The sequence below is a fragment of the Drosophila teissieri genome, chromosome 2L (genome assembly GCF_016746235.2).
Source record: "Drosophila teissieri strain GT53w chromosome 2L, Prin_Dtei_1.1, whole genome shotgun sequence".
Lineage (NCBI taxonomy): Eukaryota > Metazoa > Arthropoda > Insecta > Diptera > Drosophilidae > Drosophila > Drosophila teissieri.
Window position 1 is genome coordinate 17371732 of NC_053029.1, and position 23857 is coordinate 17395588.

Genomic DNA, 23857 nt, shown 5'->3' on the forward strand with positions numbered 1-23857 from the left:
AAAAGGCAACTTAAGGCCAACAACAACGCGAAAGGATATATAAATAAAGATAGATGTATATTGTATGTTTATATGTATGTATGTATGGCGAAGGAAAGCAATTGATGCCTAGGGACGGAGAGTATTTCATAATTTTTTGCGTGATGAAGTCGCATTTGTTGGGATTAAATGAGATTTTCTTGCAATTACCGAATGCGTGGTTAGGGCACAAGTTTTATTTATTTCCCCTCGCCTTCCATTGCCTTCCAATGCCTTCCATTGCCTTCCAATGCCTTCCATTGCCTCCCAAATCCCCACAGAACTCTTCGAAATTACAATTTCTGCTGGTTAGCAGCTTAGCCGAAAAACATTTCCTCGCCCTGGTTATTGATTTGAAACTTTTATCGGTTGCGGCAAAGTTGCCTTTTCAATTTCGCCACAGCCCGATCGATACTTTCTAATTTATGCTAAACGCACATACAAAAGGGGCTCGTCGAAGGGAAAGTGCTTACCGTGACCATCCCATTGAGGGGCAAACAATAAACAATGCACTGCATCGCATGTGGGGATTAAGTGGAAAACTCATCGGCCCCGAGCCCCAAAAAAGGGAAACTATTCCATTCAACTTTGGCCTGGCGCATGTGAAAAACATGCAACATGTTGAGGGCCCTTCCTAGCATTCTCCTTCAGAACAAAGGCCAAAATTGGCTATATCCCTCAATACAGGTCTGCTTGGAAAAAGTTTCTTCTCTGCGGGCAGCTTCAATCACAATGGAAGCCAGAAGCGACTGGGCCAGAGATACCGTTTCAATTTTCCAGAATGCACAAAAGTCAGTTAGCATTCTTCACCCCCATCATCATTATCGCCGTCATCTTCATGATCGTATACCACACATATCACACATACGCCCCGTGTGCCTGCGTTTTATCAGCCTTTCGCTGGCAGGGATTCTGTTTAGCATCTCAGCCCCCTTACATTTACACCTCGACAAACAGGTGCCTATATACTTGACTTTTAAGATAATTTAATTCTAAGTTCAATATATATGTTCATGGGGTGGGGTAATCACTTAGAGTTGGGAGATACATTTTATTTATAACAGTATTATATATTTATGCTAATATCTTATATTGCAGTTAGTTTATTATTGACATACAGAAAACAAGTGATTCGGTTTATTTGTATTTAACTAGTATATGGTTAAGTGTTTTCAGTGCACCACAAATGCATATAAGCCCGCTCCGAAACTCCATCATGCACTCCACTTTGCATATCCCATGAACTTGCACTTTGGGTTTTTGTTTTGGGTTTTTCGGCAAGACAGCAGGTGGATGCAGGAGTTAGGGATCTGCGATGGGTGGCAGGGCACGCCATGGAGCACCAAAGGCTAAGGGGCTCCGGTGCTGAGTCGTCTTTGTCTGGCAGACATTTGCCGTTTACTGTTCTGACATTCCAACTTGGCTGCAATGCAGGCAGGCGACTGACGTGCCTTTTGTCAGCATACGACAATTGCGTGAAATGTGCGGTTCATGTCGGCCAGTTTGTCAGCCCGTCGAGCAGCAGAAGGTAAAAATATTTCCGTAATCTGATGGCTAATGTTCAGCAGCAGTACGCTGGCTTAGAAAGATGTATGGACAAGGAATTTCTTATACTGTAATTTGGAAGAACAAATGGATCTCCGAAATGCATAGGGTATTGAAAATATAACAGCTAGTGATTGCTTTATATTAAGCTATACTTAAACGAAGCCTTGCCAAAGCATTTCCTGGAACGCATTGCGCATTTAATTTGTATAAATTAATTTAACTCTCTCATCAAACTGAGTTCCAGCCAAATTGTTTATCGCAATTGAAAATTAATATGCCAGCTCTGTTCTGTAATCCCATAATGTGTATCAACATCAAAGTGGCCTACGCACGTCATAGCCGGCTGAGCTGCACTTAAAATGCTTTATTCGAAAAATTGCATTTTATTTGCACAATGCAAGTGAAAAAAGTGCTCGAAAATGCCATTTTAAACGTACTATTTGTACTATGTGCAAACGATGTGATAAAAGATTATGAAATATCATCAGAGCGATGTGAAAAACTGGCTTAACATCTCATATATGTATGTACATATGCGGCTATAGTACACAAATAACACATATACTCGTGAATGCAACAAATTTGTGGACAACAACCAGGCGAACCACTACAATGCAGCCCCCAACAAGATGGTCAATGTACCCGTAGAATTTTCATTCTCGTCTCTTGCAGGGGTATGAAATATGAGTCAAGTTTTCAATGCATGGCGGATGCATTCATTATGCCGTTGACGAGAAACCCCCAACCCCCCAATGGGCGGAAGTGAGAGAGGTAGAGTGCGGGAGTGGGACGGGTGTGGAGCGAGTGTGTATGTGTTTTCCATGTATGCCATTATAGAGTTTCTTTTGGGTTTTTTGTGTGCATTTATGACAAATGCATTGCACTCACAAAGCTCACACACACATGGGCACTGTCGCAATCTTTATGATCTCATGCATATGTATGCGTTTATAAATGCCACGATACTGTCGGCGAAAGAGACAGCTATACGTATAGTATGTGCAACGGGATAGCACTGTTTTTTACCCAAAATGGTGGTCACTTTGGACACCAGGCACTGCCAAAAAATAGTATCTAATTGAGAAAGTAACTTATATTTATTTAAATATTTTTGCATACCATAATAGAGCTCTAAGCTCACTAATAATAATTGTCATATGATTGGAATTTAGTCAATTACAAGTTTTTTCGATTTCAAACTGGAATTTAGGGTGGTATTTCAGGTTGACTGCCAGAATTGCTTCACCTGAAAAGTTTAACAAATACCAACCCGCTCAGCCGGATTGGTAATAAAAATGCATTCCATACAAGAAGGCCTTGGAAATAAAGGCTTTGCCAAAAAGAGTGATTGGAAAGAGCGGAATGAAATGAAAATGGGAAAGGAAAAGAAAAAGAAAATGCTGAAAAAAGGTGTCGAGAACGCCAAGTCACGAGATGTGGCACTTGGCTGAAAGGCGTTTGCTAATTTTCTAAGACATCAATTCGAGGGGAGCGTCGAAAGTACGTGTGACAATGTCTGACCCCCTTTTCCTTGTCACCCAGTCACCCAGCCACGCAGCGTTTTTTGCGCTGATTTTGGCACGCACACATTTTGCATACTGATCAGCAATCAGTGGCAGCAATTCTTCCAACTTTCCAGAGAGCCTGAGGCCAACTAGGAAGTGCCGAACGCAAATTAAAATTCCACTTTGGCATTTGGGGAATTCAATTATCTTTCGGAGCTCAAGGGCAGGGGCAAGTCCACCCAGCCCACCCACTGGGTAACATGCAAGTTGACAGTTTGTCTTCTTGTTTGGCTCCTTCCTTTTGACCAATAACCAATAACTGGGGAGTTGGGCGGAATCGCAATGGCAATCGGAATAGCCGGCAAATAAATACCGAAGCATCGCTTACACATGCCCAGATTTATTGCCTCCCACCCACTCACTCTGATGCCAATTGTCAGGCAATGCAATCAGCGTGTTTATTGATTTGGAAAATTAAATATTTTTCCTTGATTTCCCACTGCGGCACAGAATGCGAATGCAGAAGTCACATATTTCGCCATAAATAACGCAATCCGATTGCCGCTGCTGATGCTGCTGTTGCTGCTGTTGTTGCTATGCTTATTTTATGAAATTTCCGGCTGCCCTTAGAAAACATTTTAATTAGTTTAAATTCCCCGGCAGAAACTACAAAAGATCGCCGCTTTCGGCGCATAGACGGGGTCTGTTGTATGTTAGGGGGGGTTGGGGATGTATGCTAGCTAGTTTACCGCATTGTTGTCGCTTCCGTATGGCATTCCGCTAAAAGCAAAAACGTGTCGGCACTCGACGGAGAGGAGTCGAAAAAATATGGTCGGAATTTCGCTTGCTTAACGGAAATGTATAAATTGCATTTTGCGCCATCGCAAAAGAGCCTTAATGCGTAAATGGCGGCAGGAGTTGAGTGGATGGTCTGGTCTGGGTGGATGGGCTGAAACTAAAGCAGGTGCATCTGGAGGAATGTTGTGCTAAATTTTAACACACGCACTCATACTCGAAAATAAATTGCACAGCTGCAGGATACACGGAATGGGCGACAAAAGTGTCGCTTTCGGATTCAGGACGGTAACTGGATCAGAGTTACCGAGTTATTGTTGTGCAGAAAAGTTCCCGGAACTCCAGAAAATACTTGTATATTGAAAAAATATAAGTAAAGTTACGTAACTTTTATTTTCGATGTGAGGGATTTTGTGAGTTGTGAGCTGTGCAAATCGAACATTTCTGGTATTAAAATATTTTGAAACGAAGAGTAAAATCCCACGCCTCGTTGCCTTAAATTCATTATGAACATAACTTGCCAACGCTATGAGCTTTCCATTTTAATATCGGGTGTCAGGTGGTTAACTCCGCACAGACTCAGCCACCACATAGAGAAAAAAAGGAAGAAAGAAAAGGTGGGAAAAAAGATTGAAAGTGTTAAGAGCATTTTAGCTCTTCGTCTCGCCTGGCACACAATTCCCAGACATTTTTCACCACCATTCTTTAGCATCCTTTTCGGCAAGGAAAAAGCACTTTACACTAATGCACCTGAAAATTTAAAACATGTCATAACATAAACATTTATCATCGAGACAGGAACCGGAAGTTGAATTTAGCACTTAACTTGCTGATAAGTTTTTGCGATTTTATTGCAAAAGAAAGTGCAACGAGCATTAAATAGTTTTATGATTAAGTTGTAGATATTTTTAAGATTTTGTAAATGTCTTTTCCCAAGGCAGTAGACGTAAATTTCTACAGATTAAAGTATACTATGTACTCGGTAAAGTACTTTAAAGTGCAATTAAATCAATTATTTGTCCTATGCTAAGAATTCGAGTGTTGCTAAATGCCTTAAATATTGAGCTAATTGATTTTGTCAGCAAATAATAAACACTTTTCCCATTCTGCAGCTACTTAATTGTGTCTCTTCATTTCAACCAGAGCCAAATACAAACAAAGCAAAATAGGAAACAACAAAACTGAAAACCTCATAAATTCCTTCAAAATATTCGTTAGCGCCTATGAGAAAATGAAGTCTAAGTAGACCATAAAGAGCTCTTGTCTAGGGCTTCTCGGCTGAGAAATTTGTGTGTGTAGGCAAATTTTTAATTTATTTCAATTTCACTTTTAATTTGGGCACTAATCTAGGCAATTTGTACTCCTACACGCCATTAAACAGTACATGAAACGGGAAATTAGTCGAGATCAGCAACCAAGGCGATAATTAAAATACACTTTCCAGAGTGGGAATATCGTTTTTTAATATAAAAGGTTATAAATAAAATAGTGTTTTAAAAACCCGTCGCACGATATTGCCCAGCACAAGACAAGTAATACCTCACATTTTTGAAGATATAATATTTTTGCTGAAAACAAAACAAACAAAGTTTTAATCCGGCTGAGTAACCTTAGGCCGGTAAAAGCTTTATATTCTCGAGATAACAAATATGATACAAACAGCAACGCCTTGCTCCATCGCCTTGCTGAGATGCCGGTGCCCTGTGAGCCATAAAATGCCCACGGAATATTTATTTGCTTTCATTTATTTTCAATAATTTCGAAATTTCCATTACATTAGTTTCGGTTGTTGTTCTTTCCCAGCGTCCTTCCCTCACGATGTTCTTTATGCCTTTGCACGAAAACAAACAAATTTTGGGGCGATTTCGAAGGCCACCCCATCGACAAATTCTTGCTTTGATTACTAAACTAAATTTCATCCCCTGGAAAAGTTGCTACAAATATAAAATAAATGCCATCGGTCTGTGGAGCCGAAAACTTTTCTCATTTCTACTTTCGATACAGCAGCCGCGGCTCTTGGATTCTTGGATTCTCTTCGAGCCGTTTTTTCCTCGGGGCTCGTGGATACTTTTCGATACTTTTCACTGCTAGCCACCACAAATCCATGTGACATTTGGCACTTGCCCTTCGTCCTGTCTCGGGCGAACAAATTTACACATCTTTTGAGTTGTTTTCGGGTTTCTTTGGGTTTTTTCTTGTGCTCCGCGGCTGCCTCTCTGAAACTTTAAGTTGCTTTTGTCGTATAGCTTCCGTTTCCTGTTCATTTGTTCACATTTGGCATGTCAGATGCGGAAATTTTTTTAATATAACTGTCAACAGTTGATGTAGATTAAGAAATTATGGCAGTTCGAGGAAAGTTTGCCTGGCCATGTTTGGGTTTGTGTGTTGGGCTGGGTCGAAAATCTATCAGCAGCAAAGTTCTAATAATGTGAGTGCACTGAAAGAAATTGTGGAAAGTATTATTTCCTATAATTACTTTTCCAATGCTATTTCAATTAATTGTGCTGAAAGATAATCAATTATACAATTTTTGTCCATCAATTCGATTTTTACATTGAAGCTTAATCCTTGTTATTCATACTAAAACAACATTTTTGCTAGCTATGAGAGAGTTATGAATGTTAGGATGTACTTCTCTGAATTTATGTCAAATAAGTTTTTTTTCAAGCTTTTCATAGCAGACGATTCTACAACGATATCTGCCATCTGCTTGCATTTTTTTGTGACGGCCATTAGGGACGGAATATGGCCAATCCATAGGCCACTTATTGCATTTTGATCGGAATCCGATTTGGATTTCCACCCAGCTCAAAGGCGAACGTCTTCATGGCTCCTATTCAGCTGCCAAGACCCAGGATATGGCTTGACCAGTTTCCCTTCCCATTCCACAAACTGTTTCCAGTCGACACTGTTTCGATTTGGCATGGGACTGCTCAGAGGCTTGCATAACTGCATCTGAAATGAATATGAATGGGCCATTGGGCTTGGTAGAGTTAGCTCAGCCATCGAAATTTCCCTTTTCTGGTTCTCAGATGCAGGTAGAGATACATTTGCCAGTGGCATTTATTTCTAATTAGGCTACTTTGTAACTGCTTTTAACTTGAGTTTTCCAATTACTGCGTACGAGAAGCTAAATTGCAATGTCAAATAACTTAAATATTTACGGCCAGGAAATATTGAATTTCTCTGAAAGCTATTAATTAATACGCACAGTATTATTTATATGCTTTTAGTCAAGCTCTTTGTAATGAAGTTGATATTTAACGAGCTTTTCAATCGCACGCATCGAAATGTAATTTTTTCACTGTGACGACGCCACTCCTGTTATTAATCAACCGATTTGAGAGGTAGCCAACAAGGTTCGTAAAGCGAAAATAAAGACTCGAGAGAATCGAGAGTCCCGCCACTTTTAGATAGTAGATAGCTGCCAGGCGAATCAGTTAAAGCCCAGGATTCTGCCCCTTATCAAAACCAAATTGCGAATCTCCGACTGGGAGGCGGAGAGCAAAAACGCAAAGGATAATCTCGAACAACAATAGGATGAGTGAAAGGGCCAAAGTCTTTTATCAACTGAATGTGCCATAATAAATGCGAGGAAGACAAATGTGGGGAAACCAAAATGCCGTGGTCTTGTCCTTGTTCTTGTTCCTTGCGTTGACTTTAAGTTACACAAGACAGTGGAAATCTCAGTCACTCGAAAGTAATCGGGGGGCCAGCAAATAAAACAAACCGGCTAACCAACTAATCGGAGAAGGGACCGACTTAGCGCTGTTGTTGCTCTACTATTGATAAGCATCGAATTCATTAATTTATATGTTCGATGAGTATCAAGCGTGGAATCGCACAAGCAGAAAGGAGTTCGCCTCCTTCCAGGACGGCCAGGATGGCTTTGTAATGTGAAACTAAGTGATTTGAGCCGGACATGTGTGCGATTGTATCCCTGCCCCCGTGCGTGTTTGTATCTAAGAACGTGTCTGTATATCTTCATTACAAATCCTAGCTGGGCTTTGCCTTGTGGATTTCAAATGAAATGTTCTGCCTGTCCTCTAAAGCTATGAGCCAAAGCCCCATATAGAATCGCACAGTGGGTCACAGCAGGTTAATCACCAGCCATGCTCGAAATAATATATGTATGTATAGTGCATTGACTACTTTAATGTAAGAATGACCGAGAGTTCCTCAGAATACTTTACGCTTTGCTATAGACAAACTATTATTGGCTTGAACATACAAAACAGCTGATTCATACCGCCTTCTGGTAATAAAGCTAATTGCCCTCTTAGCCCACTGTGCCATCTTTGCACTGTCTTCATGGCAGAGCTGCCTTTGCCAGTTGGCTTTCCTTTGGGGGGACTTGTAGCTTGACTTAAGTAGTAATTTCAATCAATTTGGCCGAGCCACCACACAGACCAACACACTCAGCCACGCAAACAAAGAAAGAGGGAAAGCTCATGCCCAGGGACTGAGAACAATAAAATCTGAACTTAAATATGTCACAGCAATTAATACAACAGCAGACCGAAACCAAACCAAAGCCAAGTGCAGACACCAGTCCGAAATGCCAGATACAAACATCGAACAATAACTGAGCCTTGTGTCAAAGGGCCTTTGCAAACGAAAGTGAAATCCCACACCAAAGAACTTCTGTGGCAAATTTCAAAAAGCATTTGGTTTTTTGGTGCAGCGGGTCGTATGCGTAATGTGGGCCAGGCCAATTCCTCATCTTGGAAAGGTGGAATTCAGGAATATTTTGCATTTGACAGCTCATTTGCGGGTTGTTTCTTTGAAATTTCGGACTTAGGCCTTTTATTAATGCGAAAATTGTCAACTTAGCAGTGGGGTCAAATGATATATGGCCAATCGATGACCCAAGTCAAACAAAACCAAAAACATTTACACAATTCGGAAATAACCCTGGCTGCTCAATAAATCAACAAATATTTACATATATCACAGAAGCAGCAAGCTAGTTATAAATCAAATTGCTACAATCAATTAAAATACTAAAAACAAGGACATTCAAGTTGCTGTTATTTCGTGTTTGAACATCCGTTGAAGGACGCAAGCTTAAACAATACCTAGAAATGTGGTTGCTTCAAAATAATATGCAAGTTCATTTGTTATAAGCTGTAAAGCTTATTATTTTCAATTGGTTTTCGACATAACAGAGATAAGAGATCAGAGTTCAATAATAATTTAAAACTTAGGGGAGTTGTGCTATTTCTCATTTATTGTTCAAGGAAATGGCATTTGCTTAGATTTATAAATTAAATGTAATGCTGTTTTGGGACTAGTTTTTTAATAAACCCGCGTCTGCGGAGTCATCACTCCAATCGTTTCGCATCTGCAGACCATCTTCATCATTTTCCACTGCCGATGTCAAACAATCAGACCGTCCTCCAGACCAATCAATAATCCCAAAAGCTCCATTTGAGTGGCATAAACAAAATGTACGGGACCTGAGACCTCTGGATTTTCAATTCCCCTTCACTTTCCCTTTCCAGTGAATGGGGCTGACTTTCACATAAATTTCCTAAGATTATAGTGCCCACAGATCCGAGGAAGCCAGCATGTCAAGTAGCAACGATGATGCTTAGGTGCTGGAAAATGGCAGACAGCAAGTGAAACTGCACACGGATCTGGGAACTGGTAACTGGTAACTTGGAACTTGGCATTGAAGGGGCGTGGCAGCCCGGCCACATTGTTTTGTAATTTATTTTGTTTCAGACAGTTTTTCCATGACGATATGCAGGGCGCCCCGTACCGAAATCAACTTGCTACTTATGCGTCGTCATTGCATAAACAAGGCACTCGACGGCAGCAGGTTTACCGGTCTGGTTTTCCCTGAGAATTTCCCCACTCACTGAGAAATTGCAACATTACGTGCCCCAGGAGCCACGTCCACTTCTCATGCAAAGCATGCACAATTCTCCAGAGCTCTGGACTAAAGATAAATTGATATTTTGGGGCTCACTCTGGTTCTGTTCTGGTGCCCCGACATTTTCCTAGGTGCCTTATTTTTGCTCTTTTTTGGTTAGGCAATACGCAAATGGTAAAACTGTCCATTAACACAAAAAGAAATAAAAGTAAAATAAAGAACAACAAGAATATCAAGAACAACAAGAACAGGGAAACAATAAGGTAGACGGGATGCAGAAAAAAGTCGAAATCCTTTATTGTCCATTGTCGACCATGGAGTTCTCTATCAGAATGCCTTAATTAAGAACGCTCGGAGTCTGGCCAAAGAGTCAGACTTCATTTCGATTTTTAACAGCGCAGCTGTTACCAAAAACCCAACGATTCCATTCGCCTGAAAAACTCAACTCAACTCAACCCAACCACCTTCCCAGCCAACCCCACTTCGTCCTGTCCCGTCCTGTCAGGGAAAAAATGGAAACCAACAATTTGCAGTTTACATTTAACAGCAGATCGGGGCTGGTGTGGGGATGGGACCCGTTATTGGAAAAGCAGTGAAAATTGGTTTGTTTGACGGGCCGATGTCTGGCGGAATAACATAGCCCCGCACCTATACACATACACCTACACCCACACGTACACGAACACACACACACTCAGCGAAACGTATATTTCATATCGCATATAGTTACCGTCATTGTCGAGAACTCTCGGATATCAGAAGAAATTACATCGATAGGGGGAAACATTTACGATCAGGAAAACGTAAAAACAAAATGATGAGCGCCCAGCCACCGATAGACAGTCAATCAGGACCAGGACCCTTATATTGAGTTGCTTTTTTCGTGACTCTTCATAACTATACAGTGCTAGGGATCCCAATCATGTGGATGTCACTGAAAGTATTAACAAAAAATATGACACATTTTTAATAAATACATAGCAAATACACAAGCAAAGAAATTTACATGTTATCTGTTAAAGATTTATGAAGAAATGGTTTCCATTTTCGAAATAGTTTTCAGTAGTAACAATTTACTGGACCGATTGTAGTTACTCATTTTGTAATTTTACTTTGATAGGTTTAAAGTGGCATAACTTAAGGTAGAAAATGTAGCTATTATGCTATAATAAATATTAGTTTCTCACTTTCCTACCTCGCCTAATCTCCCAAAAAAGTGCTCATGTACAACATTTGCAAACATTTTGAATCGCTGAAGCATTCATGGGAAACCACTCGAAATGCAAACTCCCTCTGCACATATGGAGGAAATCGTTTTTCGCAGCAAATATTTACAAGAAATACGAATTTTAATTTATGCAACAATCGACGAGACGAATCACCTAAATGGAGGGTCGCCGGGGGTTTAGGGGGCCAAACAAATCGATCCATCAACTGCAGTTGCAGTTGGCCATGCAAGATAGCCGACGGAAAATAAAAGGTATATTTGTATCTATGCATTTTGCATGCGGGCTTTCAACTGTTGTCCACCAGCTAGTTGACACACTCCACTCAACCTCGCCAGTTGTCCCGTATATTCTCGGGAGCCCAGCAAACCATTTATGTTTATATGTGACACATTGCACATTGTCATCCGCTGTTCCAAAATTCCCATACGCAGGCAAATAGAGAAGTAAAATCAACAAGCCCATTTTCAGATGACACCAATTGTATTTGGTGGGATAATTTTATAGATCAAACTTAAAAATCCTTCATTTTCCACAACATTTGTCGTTTTTAGTAATTTATATTGTACAATTCTTTATGTGGCTAATTTTTCTTAAATATAAATAAAATAATTATTAAAAAAAACTATAATGAGGAAACAATAAATAATATCCACTTGTAGGAAACAAATTATTTAGTTTAATGCAAAACTATGATTAGGACAAATATAAAAACATTTTTTTCTTTTTCTTTTTGATGTAACATTCACATTTGAAAATACGTTGAGTAAAAGATAAAGTGAAAACAGAACAGAGAAAAACAATTTGTATAACAATAAAATCAATGAGTGTTTTAGGAGTCGGTAGACACTTGGTGTTCTTGTCCAGAGATCGCCAGGGTGTCTTCGTTTAAGCTTTCTTCAGGTCATCGCGTTAGCCAAGGAGGCTGCCAGGAGGTTAAGTGAGCTGGTCGTTGTATCGGTTGTATCAAGTGACGGTTGATCTGTTCTCTGACAGTGGGAAAACAGAGGTCATTTGCTAGGGCGTCGTTTTTAATGTACCAATCCGCAATTTCAATCATGCGCAGCGGCCGGTTTTAAAACCTTTGCACTTTCATGATTATCAAGTCTGAAGCAGTGCCCCACATTTGGATGCAGTAGGTCATTGAGGGAAACACTATCGATTTCAATAGCAACACTTTGCTGCCAAGGCTCAGCTTGCTCCTTGGCTTGAGCAGCCAGTTGAGCTTCTATTTTGCTATTTTGCTGAGTGCTGTTCAGGATCAAACCCAGGTACTGCGCCTGGTAAGATTGTGGAATGGTGACGACATTAAGATCAACCTTAGGAAGGATTTGTCCTTTCGATAAGAAGTTACAGTGTTGCGACTTGCTTCCAATAATAAAAATGTTTCATCTGATTGACCACATGCTGTACGAGTCCTGAAACTCCTGGGTGAGTATTGACGCTTCGATCCGACAGGAATCGTCAGCGTAGGTTGCAATTAATCCATGGCAGATTTGCAGTGAACAGAGTACATAACACGGAACCCAGGACACTTCCCTCACAAACGCCAGCACGAACATTTGATGTTTGTCCTTTTCCCTTTCACCGCGACCATGTAGGCTCGATTAAGCAGTTGTCTAACATATCTTAAATGCCTTTGAAAACAAGCACTATTGTTCTGCTATTTTCATGATGTTAAGGAAGCTTTTGACAGCTTGTGGCCTGATAGATTACTTTATAAGTGGAAATCACTACCCCCAACTGGACAATTTCTGCACCTGAAGTTGGAATTTAATAATAAAACCCTTTCAACAAATTGATGAGTTTGATGACAATAGATATCCATTTCTCGTAATGAAAAATATGTAACAGGTTCTACCTGAGGTGAGCCTGACCCTATGAAGTTATGAGGATCAATAGCCGAGTCCATTTAGCCATGTCCTCCGTTCACTTTTTTGTTCCACCAATCAATATCCATGTGCATGACCGACATTTGAAGACTCGGATCAGTCATTGAAAGCTTGTGATCTAATAATATTGCCGCCGCTAGGTGGAGCTGGTAAGCAATCTCTGAAGCGGTCGCCTTGCTTCTAATATTTTTTTTTATAGTATAGTATAGTGAGTATATCTCAGCCTGCTTTTCACTTGACTCGACTACAGCATTCTCTCTGGTCTGCCGTTCACCAAAATAGCATCGCTTCATGGGCAAGGGACGGGCTCTGAGTTCAGGGCTTTGTTTGTTTCCAAGTGCGATGAAGCTTTTTGGCGACGCTTTGGCGGTCGCCTGCGAATACACAAATACACACACAGTCGACACTCAGGGAAAATCCGCATGAATGCCGAATCCTGCGTGCCTTTTGAGTCCGGATCAGCCTTTGTGAAGGACACACCCTTTGGATCTCACGACCGAAAAGTCCTTGATTTCTATTGTCTGAATAATTATTTAAAACGTGTGTATTTTTAATGCATATGTGTTTTGAATAAATGGAATAATAAATCATAAAGCTAAATAGTTTTAGCCAAATTTATTACATCACCCTTTGTTTATTGTTATATTTTAGAAATTATAATAACTTTTAGTGCACAGCTAAAATGTATTTTACTGTCGCCTATTTTAATGAAATATTAAAATACTGCTGCTTAATATAAGCGAATTGAAAACAAACCATGGGAAAAATACAAGAACACATATATATTTATAAATTTTAAAACGCTTTTCATCCAGCTTATCCTCTTTTTAAAAGTCTCTTTTTTGTATCTTATAACAAAATCTTGGCTTAAATACTGAATCCCGTGTTCGATATATTCAATTTGAAGAGCTGCACAATGCATACCGAAAAAACATGACAAAGAACAAGTGTCATGCTAAAATTGCACAGATTTTCATTTAACATAATTCCCGAAACACAAAAAAAAGTTCGCCAAACCAGAGTGGCGAAAAACCAAACAAAACACACACAAAAGTGGGAGTCTGTCGCCATTGTCGCGGCTCCAATTCAATACAATAATAATAAAATTTGTATGCAAAATAGGCGTTGAGTGTTGAATGCATGCAAAAAGATTGCAGGACGAAACCACTGGGCGCATTGTGGTGCTGGGTGGTGCAGGGTGGTGTATCGCGCAGTGGCTCGATTTACATATACAAATATGCAGGAGAGCGGCAATGTCGTTGGCTCGTGTTGAAAAATCGTAATCAAAAATTGCGCAATAATTTGCATGTTTATTTAATAGCCGGGCGCATAGAGCGCCCAAATGACCTACCGCCCGCCCGCCGATTTCCCCCTATGAAAATACAGGAAAAATGCAGGACAAAGTGTCCTTTGCTTATACACATACGAGTATAGTACATACATATGTGAGTGGCAGGCATTGCAGGGACAAACATTTCGGTAAATGCCACAAACTGCGAAACTCTGCATGAGCTTCTTTCTTTTTAATGCCTTCGGTCACCCTCATTTCTAGGCTTTTACCCCCTTTTGGCTGCCATTGAGTATCTCATAATGTGAGTAATTTTTTTTAGCTTCCACGCTAATGAAATTGTCTGCGGGCTGAGCTTTGTTCGCACTCTTTTGAGTTTGTTTTTGTCATTTGGGGCAAAAACGTTGGCCACAAAATTTTATGACACCAAAATCAAAACAAAACACCAACCAAAACAGAAAACCAACAAAAGAGAAACCCAAATTAGCGGGCAATTTTGGAGATAGAGGTTTTTGTTTGGGATGTTTTCAAACGAATGGTGAACCAGGATCGTGAAGTTGCAAATGAACGGAAATTAAGTGAAATCGTAACATAAAATGTAAAATTATTATTTCTGCTGTTCCATGATAAACAGTAAACTAACATTGGACGAATTTGTATGAGTTTTAACTTGTAATAAAACCTAATGATAGTCCCGCCAAGTTAAAGCGGAAAATAAAGGTTTGAACAGAGTCAGATGTGTACCTTAAAAAAGTGGACTTCACACATAACCACAGTCACATTGGCAATATTTTGACTGTTTTGTAATTTATTTGACATATTTATGGGGTTCATAAATACAGATACATACATATATAATGCATTTATTTCTATTTGGCGATTTTTTAGTTTTTATGGCAAGCAATGAAGTTGCAAGCAGGGAGAGCCATCAAAAATGTATTTATTCGTTCAAGTTTGGACTACTTCCAAAGCCAGCGACTATGTAACGCAGCAAAAACAAATAATTTCACTATTTTCGCTGCAGTTGTTGCTCTGCTCATACACTATACACCACACACCATACACCATACACCATACACCATACTCCATGCACCACCCTGGTCAAAGTTGCAACAGCAAAACATAAAACATTTTTTATGTAATGGTTTTTATTATTTCCCACCCCGTCCCGTCCCTTCAGAGCTTCTTCTGGCTTATTTTCCGTTTTGGCTGCTTCTTTCTGTGGGCAGCTGCCTGAACTATTGACAGCTGATGATAAAAAATTGTTTGAAAAACAAACCAAAAGCCTGGAAAAACATGGAGTGGGCGAAGGGGTGGGGATGAATAGGTACTGGAAATGGATTTCAAACTGGGTGAAAAAGGCCAGTTAGATATGGCTTAAAAGAAAAACTGAAACGCGTTGCTTTTGCGACTTGACTTGGTCAAGTGGTTGGTACCCAGTGATACAGGGACACGGTTTTCCAATTTGCACATTTGGCTTCAACCAATTTGCAGTTTAACATAATATAAATTGGAAATAGTAATGTCCTAAAGGCCAGTTTTCGAATACCTTTACAACTTTAAAGGAAATCCCTCCGAGTAATGCGAAAATCTTCTTATTTCAGACAATTTCTCCCTTATGACCAATTCCTATACTTAATTCGCATTGGCAAAAAAATTGGTGAAAATGGTGTCGCCAAAGTCCCTTAGTCAATCCATTCCATTTGAGTACGTCCCAACGCATCCATTCGCGAATTAAACATTTTTCGCCTTTACACTTTTAATTTATGTATTTACTTTCCTGGTTTATTTGCCTTTCTTTATGCCAGCCGGCAACTTGGGACCCTCTGTGCCAGCCACCTGCGGCATTTTCACTTTCCGAGCCTCTTATTGAAATTCCAAAGTTGAAATGACTGCAAAGTGAGAGGACGGACGGGGCAGGACGAGGACTCCGGGTGATGGTCGAGGTCCTGGCAGTGGCTACAGTGTTGACAGCCATGTCAGCTACCATACCCATCGCCGTCATCGGTTGCCGTTTTCCCGTGGAGCTTCTCCTTTTCCCTGGTCGAGTTTTGTGGTCGCGCTTCGGTCTGGAGTCTGCTCTGAGTCGACTATATACCATAGATATGTATATATGTAGAATAATACATTTTCGGGGCTTCATTTAAGAGTGAGAAGCACTTACAAGGCAACTGAGAGGAGACCCTTTCCCGGCTGTTTGTTTTGTCTGTGTTGTCTGGCACTTTGTTTTGCTGCTTAACTTTTGATCAGCTTTTAATATTACTTAATGTGGCCAAATTAAATGTTTTCCGTCTGTAAAGTTTTATTGCAAATTATACTCGCACATTGAAGTTGCGGTCAACGCCTCGCCCGATTGCAAAATCAATAAAAACGCAGGGTAAACCAGGACATAAATTTATAACCATGTTTGCTATAAGCTGCTTTAAGCCACATAACCAAAACAACTTATTTAGAGATCCTCCTGGGCTTATCAATTTATTTTTGCCCATTAATCGGCGATGTTTGTTAAGTTCTAAATAGACCAGGTGGATTTATCATGTGAATATTAATAAATAAAATGAGAAAAATTTAAATACGAGGAAAAACAAACAACAGAAGAAAGAAATCAAAGAGGGTTGAACAATAATTTGAATCCAATGGCTGCCGGATGCTAGAAAAGTGGACGTTACAGACTTAAAAGTCATAACAACGATACAGCCACACAAAATTTTACAAAATAAGACGAAGCTGGCGTCGGAGCATAAAATAGCACACAATAGAACATTACAATATGTATAATAGAGCCTGTCAAGGAACAGCTCCCCCCTTTCTATCCCAGGATATCCAACTTCTCTGGAGTCCTGAGCAGGTTGTCGTCCCTCCAGTTAAATGGTGAACCATTAAAAGTGCACATTTGTAAACATAAACTGACAGATAAACACCGAGAGCAGACACAAAACTTTCTCCGGCCCAAGGGTGAATGGAAGGAAAGTGAATGATACGAAGAGTTGCCCATGCAATTTTCATTGGTTTATATTGCACAGCCACACACATTTATCAAGGGAAGGGTACGGGGACGAACCAGAATCACACACACATCTGACCAGGAAAGGCAGTTAGAATACTTAAAAAACGTAGATTGTGAAAGTTTTTATAACAATATAAAATGGCTGGAACAGTTGTTGTTCTTGCTGTGGTTTTAGGGGCGGTTTTGGTCCTCGAGGATTGGGTATCTGCTGGTCACTGCCACACAACAATGTGCAGCTGAAGGACAATTTTGAGCGCCCTGCGATAAATGCAGGTACATCAAGTGCGGGTCTCAGTACCGAGGTCAGAGATCGGGGGTCGGAGGGCGGGGGGCACAACAAAATGCTCGCTCGTTGTATGGGTCAATATGGGAAACAAAAGCGTTGTTCGCCGGTGGAAACAGAAAAACAAAATGAAGGCAACGGAACAACAAACAACATGCACTGCGAAAAAGTTTTTAATTGAAGTTGGAGATTTTAGGAAAAATGTGTAGTTAAAGTTTGAAAGTGTCCAAAAGAAAAAAACAGAATTTAAAAATAGAAAAAAGCCACAATAAAATAGATATTCAATGGATGTTTTGCACGCTTATATTACAAATTTATTTAGACTTAATAAAAATAAATCTAAAACAGCGAGGAAAATATCTAAGTTGTTCTTTTAAGTATATATAAAAAAACCTTTCTGTATTCGTTTCTAGCACACCCCTTAGCCAGTGAAGCCAAATGATAGGGACTATAAAACGAGAAAAGAAAGAAAATCGAGAAAATCATCGGTCGGATGGGACTCTACTTTGTTTTCAACATTTTGTGTTGTCATTTGAAACATCGAACGGAAGGCAGCGGTCGGATCAGCTGGTCACTCGCTTTTCAAAGAAGGGGTTAGCATAGTAGTTAGCATCGAATTGGAGTCCCAAGACGAGCGGGGTGTTCAGTTCTTCACTCAGCTTTTTGGTTTGGAGACCCCCAATTAGATGGGGTCAACTTAATTCCGGCCAAGACCGAGAAACCCACAGCTATAAACAAACTAAAATAGAGTGTTTATCACTAAGAGAACTAAGAGGAGCTTTTGGAAACTGTTTAGCCAAGCGAATTAAACCTTTAATCGAATATTTTTAAAACAGTCCCAGATTCATGCATATTTCACTTACGAAACTCATTTCATTTGCAGATTTTATTGAAGCACTCAAGGATGTGTCGGTAATGATACCACAGGCGGTGAAACGTGGCAGCAATGCGCTATTCACTTGTAATTACGATATGGAAAACGATACTCTATATTCGGTTAAATGGTATAAGGGCAAGCGTGAGTTTTATCGCTACACGCCCAAGGAGAATCCGGCGATGAAGGTCTTTGCCATGACAAGTGGTCTCAATGTCGAGGTAAGTACAGACAGCAGTGCCCATACACTGCCTCTCCTTGATAATGTAGATGAGGCTGTGGATGTGGATGTGGATATGGATAATTTCCCTCAACTCCGTGTCCCCATAACGCGCACATGTTACTGCAGTTGCGTGTAAATTATATCCATAATGGCTGATTGCCAGGATCCCGTCCCCGGCTGGATTCGTATTCGTTCTCATAACGACATTCGCCGGCTTATATTTGCCACTGCCCGTTGTAATTATGCCAGTCCATCCGGAGACGCATCCGTTAAGAGTTGTTGGGCGTGGCCAATTAGTCGCGCTTGCGATTGACTTGCGGCTCATTAAAAAACAATATATACATACATATACCTATAGCGATGGCATAACCCGTGAAAAAATAAGGTCAGCGAACACGAAAATACAATCAGCAAATACTCAAAATATTTGTATTTATTCAAAATGGTGACCTTTCACAGTTTCCGTCCTTATTGATGAAATAGCTTTTCACTTTATATACATTACATACTTGAAATTGAACTTAACAAACTCCGTTTCATTCTTCCATCTTAACTAGTTATCCCAACAGACCCGTTGGCAGGGTATAATGAGAACCCTTAATTATTACGGCGAAATACACAAGAGCCAATTAGGTATCAGCAGCAACAAATTGGGTTAAACACCCGCACGAGCCTCAGCCATTGATCCTCTGGAAGTAGCAACGACCTTTGCCCCCACTGGCCGCACTTCATTTGGCTTCTCCATTGCATTTATGTGACATTTATTCTGAAAATAACGCGCAGTATTAAATGCAATTTATTAAATTTGATTTTTATTAAGTGAATTGTGTTATGTGAGGTTTCCTCGTTTTCCCTTCAAGAGATTCAATTTCGTCAGCACTACAAAAATATAATCTCATTTATGATTGGAGAGCTTGAAATGGCCAATGGCCAAATGTTGGGTTAAACAAACACTGCAAATTTATGACAACAGCTTACTCTTAAAGGCGATTAATGATTATAAAAACAATGTGTAAAAACAATTTCAAGACATTTAATGCAGAGAAAATGGGTTTTAATTTACGGATTCCTTAATATATTTTAATTTGTGTATACCGATAGCCAAAAGTAGGTTTTCTATAACTTCCTGATTGGGTATCTAATAACAAAACTTTATAGAACTAAATATATTTGCCTTATTACGAATATAAAGTGGACAACAAGTGCTTTAAGTTTCCTGGAACAGAGACCTTAGGATAGGTGAAGTTTTTCCCTTACTTTCGTTTTATTAAATGCATGAGAGACACAGAAAAGTGTGGGGAAGGGATTACACTTATGAATCAAAAGAAATCTGCCACTCGTAGCCCCACGGCAAGTTGCTTTGACTCAAAGAAAAACTTAATCAAATCGAGATGACCCCTTCAGCTTTAAAATCAACCCTTCACCCTTTACCATTCACCTTTCACCTTCATGCCCTCAATTTGCAGTCACTTTCGAGCAAGCTGCTGCGCTTTTCATCATTCAGGACCAAGACAAAATTTTCATATTTTTCCCATAGCATTTTTCACTTTCTGCGCGCTCTGTCGCGGGTTATATTCAATTTCTATGCACCGCGTCCAGCCAATTTCGGAGCAACTAATTTTTATTACGTTCTTCATTTCCCCGCCGCTGATATTCTGATTTTCTCCATTCGCTTTATCCTTTCTCCAGCGCAACCTCTCGAATCAGAGCCACGTCGTCCTGCAGTCGGTGCCGCTGAATATTTCGGGCAAATTTACATGCGAAATATCGGTGGAGGCGCCCACTTTTCAAACGGCCATGGTGTCCGGCGAAATGGAGGTGGTTGGTAAGTGAAAAAAAATCCAAAAATGTACATTCATGCATATATATCCAGATGTAGCGTTAAGAATCGCAATGGGCTAATGCTAATGGAAAGGCAGACCGGCAAACCGGGAAACCGGCAAACCGGCGGTCGAGGCAAGCAAATTAATTAGAACAAATCTATTTGAGCCTGCCCCGGTGGCTGGCGGACGGGTCCTTTTTCGGCTAATTTTACATTTCCATTCCTTGGCCGGCCAACTACTAACGACTGTTTCCCCTCCTTTTGGCCAACTTTTTGCAGAGCTGCCGGAAGAGCACACTGTGGTCACCGGGATACAGGCACGCTATCGCATCGGCGATTTGGTCGACGGCAATTGCTCAATTAAATACTCGAAACCGGCTGCTAATTTGACATGGACTATTAATGGTATTGTGGTAAGTTTTGGTTTCGTTTACCACTGTTATCCGCATCCGGACACGCCCACTATCCGCCTATACCGCCTATTCCGCCCCTACTGCATTTCAATTAGCCGTCAATCGGAAAACGGTGAACGGAGGTCTTTGATCACTTTCTATTGATGGGCTGGCAATTTTTCAATTAGTCATCAGTTCATGTGAAGGGGTGAAACTTCGATTCGGGTTCGAACTTCAAATGCACTTTGAGTGGGAAAGTGCGGATGGGTAATGCATGTTTATTGGATGTCAGCAGCTTGCCCCAAGCAAATTGCTCTCCTTTTGCTTATATTAAAATTTTATTTTAAGTTTATCTACACCCCTTGATAAATTCTTCAAAAAGTGTGTTTTAAAAGATTACCTTTATTAATAAATAGCCGTAACCCTTTCACCCAGCTGCATTATTTTCAAAAAATAAGTTATTTATCTTAGTTCCATATAATATTACTAAATTACTTTACTATTACTAATGGTGACTCATTTAAAAATTACGTATACGTAATGCACATCATTTTTCATCCTGATTGAACTAATAACTTAAAAACAGTTGCTCTTATATGAACTGTTTCAAATCGAAGTACATTAAAGAGTAGACTTTGTAATTGCCTACTCGGTGTTTTAAAAACGAAAAATCAGGTGAGCCGTGGCCAGTGGGTTTGCAATTTTTTGAGTTTAGTGTGCAATTTTTCATTCTCCGTCTGTTGCATACTTTTTGGCACCTGTGTGTGCGTCGCTTTCATTTGCTTTCGTTTTGCAGGCCCATCTTTTGGCATTTATATTTGCCTAGAACCACGCTCTTTTCCCGCTTTTTCTTTTGGTTCTTTGGTTTTATACATACATTTTTTGATATGCCGTCAGTTTTTATGCCATTTCGCTTGTGCCAGGCTGAGCTGTTCTGAGCGGGATTGGGCTGGTCTGGATGTTTTATGGCCGCAACCACAGCAGCCGACTGTCGACTCCAACAGAAGGTCACCCTGCCACATTGCCACACTGCCACAATGCCGCACTGCCTCCTGCCAGTTTGCGCCCAGCTGCTGTCATGGCCCTACTCTCCGCATGATTGCGCAGGTGTGATGCGGAGCAGCAAGGATCCCTGACATGTCCTGGCATTTTGCGTTCGGTTTTTCAAGAAACGTTTAGGTTGTCAGCTAGTTTTTCTCTGGCGTTTTTATGGCGGCCCCGAACATTACGGCCTCTCTCCCAGACTTTTGGCTGGTGTTATTGTTATTGTTTCCCCAATCCAGACAGACGGTTGCCGGTTACCGGTTACCTCCTGGTGGCAGCTGGAGTATAGTAAATGCGTTGTCAATGTCACGGAGGCACCTTCTAGTCATATTTCAAACTTGCCGCCTTTGTGTGTGCTTCTCTGGGTGTGAAATCAGGTTGTAAGTTTGTTGGACTTAGTCAGTTCTTAACTCTAAAGTAAATGAAGTCGGTTTTATGAGTCTGGAGCTAGAAATTAGAGCTCAAAGAGGCCCATGTAACCAGTAATAAAAGATTCAAGTGCTTAAGCAAATGCTAAGGTGTTTTCTGGCGTCGTTTGCCATATAAGTTTTAATAGTTGAGCCCTTCAAATGGAATGTTGGGAAATATGCTTGCACCATAAGGATACCAATTAAATTGAGAAAATTTCACATTTTCTCTTTAAATTTAGAATTTATAACATATAGAACGTAAACAAAATCGATGTGTCACTATTCATGCATGCGATGGATACAAGTTTATATGCGTTTGAAAAGTTTGCAGCATACTTCCCAATTAAAAATATTATTAAATGAAATTTACGTACATGAATTCTGCTTCTAAAAAAACCTATCAATAAATGTATCGCCGAACGGTTTCGGTTTTAATCCGGGCAACGAATAAATAAAATTGTTTTTAAAAATGCAAAGTGTGGACTTAGTCGGCATCACGCCGACAAGACAAGCAATTCAGCAAAAAACATATTTATAAATATACAAAAATAGAGCAGGGAAAACTAACACAAACTGCACTTGAGTGTTGCCTATAGTGGGTGGCCATGCACGGTGGGTGGCCATGCGGCCACTTGATCTTTTAGCTAACGAGCGCATTTCAACAGGAGCACCACTCACCCACCGACGACGGCCCACCACCCACAGCCATCATGTGTGCTGTCAGCTGTGGGTGGTTGGGTGGTGGAGTGGTTTTCGGTTGGTGTGTGTGGTGTGGGTGGTGCGGGCCATGGCTTCGTATCTGCCAGGCACTTCAAACTAAACTCACCGCAAACAAAGTGGCCTCGTCTTCTCGACACAGCTCACCCATGTCCTTTGGCTCCTGTTCCTGCCTCCCCCATACTTGCCATCATCATAGTCATCAGCATCAGCACCACCATCACCATCACCATCATCTGCTCTAGTTAATCACTCAAGCGTAAATCTATTCATCATTCATAAGTTATAAATTTGCCTCGGCCGCTCCTGGTTCGTGGTCGCCTTTATTTTTCGGGTGAGAGCTGACACTTGGGCTTGGGGACCAGTTTCGCTTTCATATCGCAGCCCGCAGCCCACTTCATCGAAAAAGGATTGCTGAATATTTACAAATTGATTTCGCTGCAAAATCGAGATGGCACTTGACACTATTCGTCCTTCCTCTTGTTTCTCGCTCATTGTAGGTGCCACCGCATCACATAAAGACCTACCAGACGGAGAAGCGGGAGAACAGCACCCTGGAATCGGTAACAAGTGCCATACATTTCATGGTCACCAATCAGCATTTCCTCAAGGGCCAGATGAGGGTAAGGAAACAATCCGCACCAGCAGAGACTCTAATAATAAAGCCCCCTTCCCCTCACCACTTTCCGTTGTTAGCTCAAGTGCACGGCCAATATCTTTGACATCTTCAAGGAGGAAATGGAGAGTGTCATCGAGGAGGACCGGCCCAGGATAATGGCCTCGGGCAGATCGTATGACATCAACAACTATCCCCTCGAGGAGCACACGAATGGCGAACGGGGCGGCTTTGAGGATCACAACGAGTCCTATTTGACGTACTATTCGGGTGAGTAATTACGGTTTGGAAAACGTGGTTTTCTGACATATTGCCATTA

At 40.7% G+C, this 23857-nt stretch overlaps 1 protein-coding gene across 1 annotated transcript in view; it reads left to right on the forward strand.

The window, feature by feature from the left end:
• Positions 1–23857, forward strand: part of LOC122611674 — a 29341-nt gene that overhangs the window by 1149 nt on the left and 4335 nt on the right. The window contains exons 2-6 of the mRNA XM_043784932.1: positions 18324–18535; positions 20227–20362; positions 20639–20772; positions 23423–23545; positions 23619–23808. Of these exons, the coding sequence (XP_043640867.1) occupies positions 18324–18535; positions 20227–20362; positions 20639–20772; positions 23423–23545; positions 23619–23808 (795 nt within the window). The remainder of the gene's footprint in view (positions 1–18323; positions 18536–20226; positions 20363–20638; positions 20773–23422; positions 23546–23618; positions 23809–23857) is intronic.